Below are 9,891 nucleotides of genomic sequence, written 5' to 3'. Positions count from 1 at the left end.
CTTTCTTCCATTGAAACTCAAATGCTAAATCCATAGAGAAATAAACAGGCAGCAGTCCCAGTAGGAGACGTATAGGAAAGCAAGCTGGTGGTCACTGTTTCCATCTAGGCTTAGGGCCACTCTGCAATGGCCATGATGTTGCAAGCCAGCAAAAAGGAAGATCCTCTTCTCTGAAATCCACGTGGGAAGGACCTACAGAGGATCTCTAGCCTGGAATCCTAATGTCTGTTTCAAAGGACCCCCCAGCTATTGCCTAATAGGGAAGATCTGCTAAAGGAAAGGGATAGATCCATCTGCTTCTATCCCTGAGCTGAAGTTGATATTTTGGATCAGAGAGTGTCCATTTCCCAGGTGGATACATTCCCTATGGGGCATTATTTAAAAGATGCTGCCACAAATGTTTTGCAAGCCACTGAGTGACGGTGGCAATTGTAAACCAAGGTGCATTTGGACCCAGTTTTTATACAGCAACAAGAGGAAGGGTGTGCAAGTGCAAGACCACCAGCCCACCCACCTCTGCTTCTCATCCATCATGAGAACCATTCTACCCTATCTTCATCCTTCCATGCTCCACTACCCTCACGCATCAAACCACCAGGTGGCTTTTCTAAAAAAAACAAAACACGGAAGTGGCTTTGTCGTCTTCTTCTTTTTTTAATTCACACTTTCCTTTTGGTTTGTACAAGAAATTTACACAGCTTGGAAAATATACAATTTCAGAAATAAAAGTTAAAAAAAAAAAGTAAAACACAAAGTGGTGCTAAAAAAAGGGAGGGGAAGAGAGGGATCAGGTAAGCAACAGTCAAAGAAATAACATGCACCAAGCTTTTTCCTTTGGTCTAGTGTTGTGTGTCCCTGGCGCCAATCTCGTGCACTCCCATAGCTATGGGCGGGAGAGTTAAGAATGACCAGGGGTGGAAGTGGGCGGAGATGGCTTGTTCTCTTGGAGTGCACAACAATCTCCCAAGTGAACGTGGAAGCCATAAACTCCCTTCTGCAAACATTCCAAAGTATCATACAGAGCTGGAATGCGTCCTCCCCAAATTCTTGAGTGTGCTCTTTCGCTTTCTTGCATGCGGAGAAACAGGAGGAACTGGAGCTAAGGCTACACCAGGCTGGCAGATATCAGGCAGTCCCTCCTCTAGCAATGGGGCTGCTATTTCCAAAGCGGCTTAAGCAGGGTGCTGAACTATGCTGGGCTTTGGCTGCACTCTGGTCACATGTCACTCAAGGAGAGGCTTCTCTGCTCAGCGCTTGCACAGCCAGAGGGACGGGGCTAAGGACATCTGACCAGCTTGGCAGGATGGGCACATCAAGGATTAGCTGCACAAAGGAGAACTTGGGGTGGTCAAGGAGAAGGTGGTGAGCCACTGTGGCTATCGGAGCCATGTTTGCTCTGCCATCTGGTTCTTCCTGCATTGGCTGAAATGATAACTCATTCCTGTTCCTAGTCCTCCTTGTTCAACTATACCCTGTTAACCCCAGGGATATGTGCCTTGTCCCCATGTAGTCAGCCTGGCTACATCTCTCCACCAAAGAGAGCTTTTCTCCTTTATAGGATATTCAGCCACTCCCAGTCAAGCTCCTCTGGAAATTACTTTCCTGCACCCCAGAAGACAAGACCCTGCTTCTCTGACCTTTTTTGCTCCTGGGCAAATATTGCAGGGTATTTGCGATGAAGCTCTTTTTAAAAACACTTTACTTCCAAGAAGCTAGCGGGCAGCATAAAGCTCAATTTATCATGGATTGGTTTCCACAGCAGGTATGGAGGGCATCGCTCTCCGCAAGTGGAGATGCTGCCCTCTGAAGAGCCCATTTGCAGAAAAGGTTATTTGGTTGTGAGAGTAGAGGGTGTTCATTTGGGCCAGGCTTTTTCCTCACTTCCAAAAGCAGCTTGAGTACAGATTTTTAAAGATGTGTGGGCTTGTGGGCACTGGATGGAGCAACTCTGGCATTCAATTGCCTCCAAGCTAATTGCAACAGAAAGTGGACAGCTGGGTACTGCAAGATCAAAAAAAAAAGGAAGGCTGGACTGAAAACAGGAACCAGGCATTCAAAAGAACCAGGATTCAAACTGAATCACATTTGGTTAGAAGCCATGAGATGGAATGGAACTGAGACACCTGGAGAATGCAGGCATCTGGGAACAGTCAAGGGATGCTGTCCACCAACCGACCCCCCATCCTTCGCCAACCTGGTGTCCTCCAGATATTTTGGACTACAACTCCCAACAGCTCTAGCCAGTGTGCCGGCTGAGGCTGTTGGGAGCTGTAGTCCAAAATATCTGAAGGACACTAGGCTGGCAAATGATGGCCTACCCATATCATCCATGGGAAACAGAAGCCAGCAGGGCACTCTGAAAGGAAAGCAATGAGGGTATCATGAGGACGGTGCTACAGGCAGGCTCAAAGGCAGTACCACTGGGCTCTCAAGCAGCTTATGGAGCCTGCAGAGAGTGGATTCAGCTGGGCAGAAAAGCACAAGCTGGAGGAGGGCAAGTTGGGGGTGGGGGTGGGAGGGAGACCCAGGCAGCAAGGCCAAACAAAAGGCACTCTCAAATCAGAGCTCAACCAGGAGCGACAAAGGCAATTGGGGGTGGGGTGGAAGGACATCCCAGATCCCCATGCAGCATGGGGGGGAGAGTGGGACTGGCAAGTAACTTGGAGCCCTGGTACAAGACTCAGCAACCCCAAGCGAATGGGCAGGCCCTGGTCTTGTATGGAGAACAAGACATCCCCAGCTTACAACGAGAGGAGCGCAATTATCTGGGAATGCCCTATAAAAACAACATGGGCATCATTGTTTTTATATATTTACTTATACCCTGTGTTTTTCCATGATGGGACTCATCATGGAAGTGAGGATGGGGCAGGAATGTACCTGTAGATGCCCCGAGTATTCAGAGACATCGTCTATAAGCTGTGACACGTTGGCTGTCCTGGTCCCCTTAAGGTTAGGGCACGTGACAGATGCAGACGCCTGAGAAGGTTTGGCCTTTTAGTCTTCTTAGGGAGGTGGTGTGTGTGTGTGTGTGTGTGTGTGTGTGTTGGGCTCCTGCTTCCACAGCACAGGGGGAGACTACTTTTCCTCAGTAAGCCTAGCACGGTGTCTTCCCACAATGCCTTGGGTGAGCTCAGGCTAGGCCTGCATATCTTCTGTAATTCCATGCAATGGCTACTAGTCACATTTGCTAGATGCTACTTCCATACATCAGAAGCAGTTTGACACCTAATACCAGCTTTTTCTGATGTGTGTGTGGGTAAACTGCAGGAGAGGGCTGCTGGGCTCATACGCTGCTGGTGAGCTTCCCTTAGGTATCCGGTTGGCCACTGTGGAAACACAATATTGGCCTTTGGTCTGACCTAGCAGGGCTCTTCTTAATGTTCTTTAGCACTGAAATAAGCACTAAATGTGGGACTAGAATTCAGCATTCTGAGAATCAATGTTTGGTCTTACCGCTTGTCAGAGTCACAGAATCTGGGGTTCTCTCGGTGGCTTTTGATTGTATGTTTCTCTCCCCCCCCCCTCCAATTTATTTTAAAGATTTACTTTACCCAGCCCAGGACAGGGACAAAGGTCAAAAGAGCACCCTGTGAAATGCTTCTCCAGCCAGCCTAAAAACAGGCGATGCTAATTCCTTCCCCTCAGTTAAGTGGATCAGCTGGCTGTCGGCAAAGCCAACTCAGCCTAATTTCCAGCCAGGTAGTGGCTGAGGGCCAGTTGGGTCACTTCATACAGGTAGTGGCAGAAGAGAGAGCTTCCTGCCTTCACCGTATCTCCAGCCCACAGAACGGGAGGCAAAACAGTGGTAGCCATTTTCTACCACAGCCAGCATTAGGACCTAGAGGGTAGATATTTCCCCATGGGGAGGGGTGGGGAATGGAGGAGGAGGAGGAGGAGATGCTGCTGCTGCTACAACATTCCAAAGGGTGGGCTTAGTTAGAGGTTAGCCCCGCCTCTAACAGACAAGGCAGGTCTGGAAAATACTGGCAAAATCCTTAGCAGCCCTCTACCTCCCAGTCCTTGTCTTATCTCAATGGCAGTGAAATCTGTTAAGCTGGTGGGGGTGGGGGGAGTTCCCCAGCCAAGTTAAGTAATGGAACAAGTGCTACCCAGTGGGATTCAGGTATAGCAGGCCTCTCCCTCCACCACTGGTTCCAAGCTCACTCCATTCTCACGTCCGACGGAGCATGCTCCCTTGTCTGCAGCCGCACGGCCTATTCACCAAGGCCTTCTTCCACCAGGCACGGTCAGATTTCGGTGGCGGCAATCTCCTCAAAGCAGATGCCTTCGCCCCCGTGCATCTCGTACTCATCCATGTCCCGGGCCTCGAGTTCGAGGCTGAGGTGGCGCAGCTGGCTCTCCAAGTCACGGTTGTGCCGGTACATCTGGATGTAGTTGTGCTGCAGCTGCTTCTGGTAGCGGATAACCCTGTCCTTTTCCCCCTGCCAAGTGACGCGCTCAGCATGGAAAGCTTCCCGCTGCTCCTCGCCGCGCCGGCGCTCACACAGCAGCTCGGTACGCAGCCGCTCGGCCTGGGAGCGCAAGCCCTGCAGGGTATCCGCTGCCTGGCGCTGGGCCTTGGCCTCGTCGCACTCGGCCAACAGGGGGCAGAGCTCCCCGCTCGCACTGCGCAGTCCGTCCAACTCGTGCTCCAGCCGCCCCACCTTCTCGCGCAGCAACTCCGCCTCGCTCTTGCGCCTCGCCAGCTCGTTGGCACACACCTCCAGCTCCAAGGATTTGGTGCGGGCCACGTCCTGCAAGCCCAGCACCTGCTCTTCACCAGCCTGCAGCTCAGCCCTTGCTTCCCTCAGCTGGGCCCTCAGAAGCACCAGCTCGTTGCCCCTCTGAGCCACCTCCGCCTGCGATTCCTTCAGCTGCTGTTTCAGTAGCGAGATCTCGCCGGACTTCTGGCACACCTGGTGGGAGAGAAACAAGATGCATCAGCTGACTTGGAAGATGCCATAGATTCTGACCTGGCAGAGCGAGAGGCGTGGTTGGATTAAGAATGTAAGAAGAGCTCTGCTGGATCAGGCCAGTGGCCCGTCTAGTCATAGAAAAATAATAGAAATCATAGTTGGAAAGGACCAAGGGGATCGTCTAGTCCACACCCTGCAATGCAGGAATCTTTTGCCCAATGTGGGGCTTGAACCCACAACCTTGAGATTAAGAGTCTCATGCTTTACCAGCTGAGCTATCCCAGCATCCTGTTCTCACACTGGCCCAACTAGATGCCTGTGGGAACCTGCATGCAGGACCCCTGAGCACAAGCTCCCTCTCCCCTCCAGTGGTTTCCAGAAACAGGTATTTACTGCCTCCAGCAGTGGAAGGCAGAACACACTCATCATGGCTAGTAACCATCCTTAGCCTTCTCCTCCATGAGAAGGTAAGCCTGCTGTCCTCAAGCCCAGGAGCAAAATCACAGCCTGCAGAACAGGAGCCGGTTAGATCACAGCGTAAGTGCATTTACAGCCTAGGGCAAGGATGGAAGAGATTGAAAGGGGCATCCAAGAGTCCAATAACCTCAAGCAGGGTGAGCCCTGATACTCTCTCCCATTCAAGGCCGGGAATAATGCGCTCCTGTCAACAGGAAACTTTCCTCCAGTCCCCCACCCCAAAAGACCCAAACATCTCTGCTCGACATCTGAACAGCGCCCAAAATGATGTGTTTTGAGGATTTGAGAGAGAACTAAAAGTGTGCCAGGGATTATTCCCAAGCCCATGGTGAAAACTATACTTCAAGACTCTATACCTTCTTCAACAACCAGAGGCTGTTGGGCTCAAACTCCCATCAGTCAGCAGGGTGAAAAGGTCAGGGATGATGGGAGTTGTTGTCAACTAACATCTGGAGGGCAGCTGGATGGGAAGGCTTCTCTGGACTGTCCTCCAATTCAGCCAGAAAGGGATAACTAGTGAGGAGCAGGGGGTAACTTCCCTGGATAGACTAAAGGCAGGTGTGTAAAGACTTCTAAGGGGAAATAAGGGGGAACCTCCAGAATCTCTGAAAGCAGCACAGCCAGCCATCTGCTAGTGGTGCAATCTTGTGTGCTATACAACTTTCAAACCTGGGGGTGGGGGAGATAGGGAAGCCCCTCTTTCCCGCAGCCTGGGCTCACCTCCCACTTAGTCTCTTCCAAGCGCGGCCCCAGCTCCGTGTGCTCTCGCTCAAAGGAGGCGCAGCGCTTCTCCAGCAGCTCCCGCTCGGCCAGCAGCTGCGCAAAATCCCTCCTGGAGTTTCTTCTTCTCCTGCTGCAGCTGGAAGATCTGGAGCTGTAGCACCTGCTGGCTGCGCTGGGCCTTCTGCGCCGACTGCTGGAGCTTGGCGGTGTAGCCCTGCCGCAGCTCTTCCATCTCTTCCTCGCAGCGCCTCTGCTTCTCCTCGTACACCTGGAAGGAAAACACCCCTTTTCATCAACCCCCAGGTCACTGCTTGCATTAGGAAAGCTCTGCCGCTGCTTGCAACTTCTGCGTTTTAATTCAATTGCCGTCAATGTTCCAGAATTTCCATTACCCCTCCCAGGGATCAGACCTGTCAAATTTCAGGCAGGTGGGAGGAGGGAAACAGTCCCTGTTTTGCATACTTTTTTTAAAAGCACACAGGGAGAAAGTGGGGCTGTGCCCCCCTCTAACCATGCATGGTTCCCCACCCCTCAGTTGCAGCATCCCCACAAAGGAACCCCCAGCTTCATATCCTGCTGTTAAATAGCTCTTAACCATTAAGAATTTTCTCCTAATGTTTAGCTGAAATCTGCTTCCTTGCCATTTCCACCCATTGGTGCAACTTCTGCCCTCTGGAGCAACGAGAACACATCTGTTTCTTTATCTGAGTGACAGCCCCTTCGATAGTCAAAGGCAGCTATCATGTCTCCCTTAATTTTCTCTTCTCCAGGCAAAACACATCCAGCTTTTTCAACCGTTCTTCATATGACTTGGTTCCTCCACATCTCAGCAGCCTGGTTGCCTTCCACGGATCATACTCCAGCTTGCCCGTATCCCCTGATCACACATCCTAGTCAGCATGGGAGGGGGGTGTAGCCTACCACTGGGTCTCAACAGAAAGATTACAATAATAGCAGCTTGCAAGTGCCCAAAATTACATCTAATTCACCTAGATTATAACAAAGTGCAAACTGGGTTCCAGGAACAGATTATTATGCTGTCTGGAAAAAGCAAGATGACAGACTGGAAACATTTGTGAAATCATGACTCTGGTAACAAGACACACAACAATGCTCCTTTTATTAGATTATGTAGACCTTATTTATGATTACTCATTTTTGTCCGTGACAGCAGGATGCTGTGAGAGAAACAGTTGCAGAACTTGTTAATGTCAAAGTATGGAAGCTGCCAAGAAGGGGGAGTGGAAAATCTGCACACTGGAAACCAAGTTATGCTGCTAATTCCTGCAAGGACTAGTTTCCAGCATGCAGTGCTGCCAGCCTACTCAACATTGACAACACACTGCACCTTGAGATAGGCAGCGTACCCCTTTCTGCCTTGAGGTGAATTTAACCTAAATGTGCCACAAAGGAGCTCCCAGTTGCTTGACATTATTGGAGATGAACCTACTGGTTCCTGCCCTACAGCAACTGCCTCATGAAAGCTGCCTGGTAAAATGAGACGCTGCTGCCATTCCAAGCACCGCAGTAGAAGCAGCCTTTCGAAAACCAAGAAATGTTATCCCTGGTGAGAAACACAAGCGCTCCCCCTGCTGCATCAGACCTGCCTGCATTAGGAGCAAGCAGGCAACCCAGAGTAGCTTACCTGGCAAATGGCCACCTCGTTCTCATCCAAGCTCTCCCTCAGGTGCTGCAGCTCGACCTCACGCTCCCGCAATTTCTCCTCAAGTTCGTGAATGAGGAGGGCTTCATCCGCTCCGCTGTGCACAGGCGAACGCCCCCCGCAGGAGCCGCTGTCGGAGGAATGGTGGCCCCGGCCGCTCAGAGAGCCCGTGCTCTTGCTCGACGACGAGCGGCCGCTGTCCGAGTTTGAAAGCCCCGTGAGGCCACGCGAACTGCCGCCAATGCCAACGCCGCCGCCGCCATCCAGGCTGATGTGGCCCATGGAGATGCTGACTGGCTCCATCTGCTGGCTGCATCCAGTACTGTAGGTGGGGAGGCTCGAGAGGGAGTTGCGCCCCGAGTCCGACATGGTCCCCGAGTGAGAGCTGGTTCGGCAGCTCAGGGAGTTGTGCTTCTCGGTGCTGCCCGCAGGGGCACCGCCAAAGAGCTGGGCGAGACTAGCTTGGCTCTCGGAGAGCACGGGGGCACCGGGACGCAGAGCCAAGTGCCCCTGCAGGGGGCCATTGCGGTTCTTGGGCATGACTGGCTTGAAGGCCGTGGGACGGATAAGCGTACTTCTCCATGGCCTGAAAAACAGCACACAGGCACAGGATGCTAGGGTGGAGGTTGATACCGGAAGGTTAATCAATGGATAATGAACCCTGTCCCCTTATCACACTTTTGGCAGACGTGTACTCCATATATCACAAGAGAGGTACCGTAATGGGCCTTGTCTAATCTCTGTCAAGATTAGAAGGGCTGCTTCTGAACTTCTTTCGAGGATGGAACCTACCTGCCTTCTCCTCAGCTTTCACAACCCTCTCCTAAGCAACGAGGAATGCGAGTGACTATGATGCTACTTGTAGTAACTGATGTGGTGCTACTCTGGCTGCCCTTTTTTAGCTAATACAGACAAAGGCAAACAGGAGCAACATGGATAAGAGAGCTCATGAATAGTTGCCCCCCACCCCCTACAGTGGATGAACCAGAATCCCCAGCTTTCATTTTAAATAAAGGTGGTGTTTCTGTCATTTGTAGAAGCTGAGTTATGAGGCAAAATGTAGAGACACTATTCTTCTTATTTTGTGGGTCGTGAGAAACTAACCTGCTCCCTCTTTTGGTGACAGGTAGGTAGCCGTGTTGGTCTGCCATAGTCAAAACAAAATAAAAAATAAAAAAAATCCTTCCAGTAGCACCTTAGAGGCCAACTAAGTTTGTTCTTGGTATGAGCTTTCGTGTGCATACACACTTCTTCAGATACACCTCTTTTGGTGCTTTAATATGCCCCTGGAAAAATTATGCAGACACCCATGGACACCCTGCCACTGTTTTGCCTTAGCTGCATACACCTTCCTGGGTTTAACTGGGTGACATTATGGGTGCACTGAGAAGGGTGAACTCCTGTGTTCAGTATGCATTTCTCTCAAGACAGAATCAGGATAGAGATGAGCAATGAAGAGGATCCTTATTAGCCTTTTGACAGGGCTGAGGAAACATTCATCAACTAGAACAACTCTCCGCGGCCTGGTGCCCTTCGGGTAATTTGGGACTACAGCACCCATCAGCCCTAGTACAGCATATCCAATGGTCAGGGATGATGGGAGTTGTAGTCCAAATATATGGAAGGCACCAGATAGGGGAAGGCTGATCTAGACAGACCAGCTTGTTGTGCCCAAAGCACACTTTCTGCTTACCTTCTCAAGTTTCCCTGAGACAGGCACCAACTTGGGGGGTGGTCCACGGATGGTGCCAAGCCGGGCTTTGTCATCCTGCAGGTCTTCCGTGTCACTACAGGGGCTGATGGGAGACACCGCTTCGGCCCAGTCCTCTTCGCTTACGTAAGCATAGCTGCTCTTCTTGGTGGGAAGTCCATGGCACAGGGGCTCTTGGGAACCAGCCCCGCCAGGCAGGCGGAAAGGGCCAAACTCTGTCGTGGCTTTGTGGCAAGGCCGGCCGGAGATTAGGCTGCTGACACTGCCCATGGCTGCGGGGGACGGGCAGGCACTTGTGTGGAGCTGGGCAGCCCCTTCGGAGGTGGACTCAATGGAGACAGGCAGGGTCTGCACTATGGCCATGATGTCCGCAGGAGGGGCTTTGCGCGTGGTCTGAA

General features: G+C 51.5%; 1 protein-coding gene and 1 non-coding gene across 2 annotated transcripts; both read right to left on the bottom strand.

Annotated features, from left to right (window-relative positions):
- Nucleotides 1–3,401: 3,401 nt before the first annotated feature.
- LZTS2 (leucine zipper tumor suppressor 2) lies at nucleotides 3,402–9,681 on the bottom strand. The gene is given in 5 exon segments (XM_033149810.1): nucleotides 3,402–4,919; nucleotides 6,117–6,224; nucleotides 6,226–6,387; nucleotides 7,765–8,368; nucleotides 9,476–9,681. Coding segments are annotated over 5 exon segments (1,617 nt in total). The 5' UTR covers nucleotides 9,550–9,681; the 3' UTR covers nucleotides 3,402–4,250.
- TRNAK-CUU lies at nucleotides 5,132–5,204 on the bottom strand. The gene has a single exon. It is a non-coding gene; the product is annotated as a tRNA-Lys (tRNA).
- Nucleotides 9,682–9,891: the final 210 nt, after the last annotated feature.

This window comes from Lacerta agilis, chromosome 5 (genome assembly GCF_009819535.1).
Source record: "Lacerta agilis isolate rLacAgi1 chromosome 5, rLacAgi1.pri, whole genome shotgun sequence".
NCBI classification, from domain to species: domain Eukaryota; kingdom Metazoa; phylum Chordata; class Lepidosauria; order Squamata; family Lacertidae; genus Lacerta; species Lacerta agilis.
The sequence above is the reverse complement of the archived record's forward strand: the minus strand, read 5'-3'. Positions and strand labels throughout refer to the sequence as shown.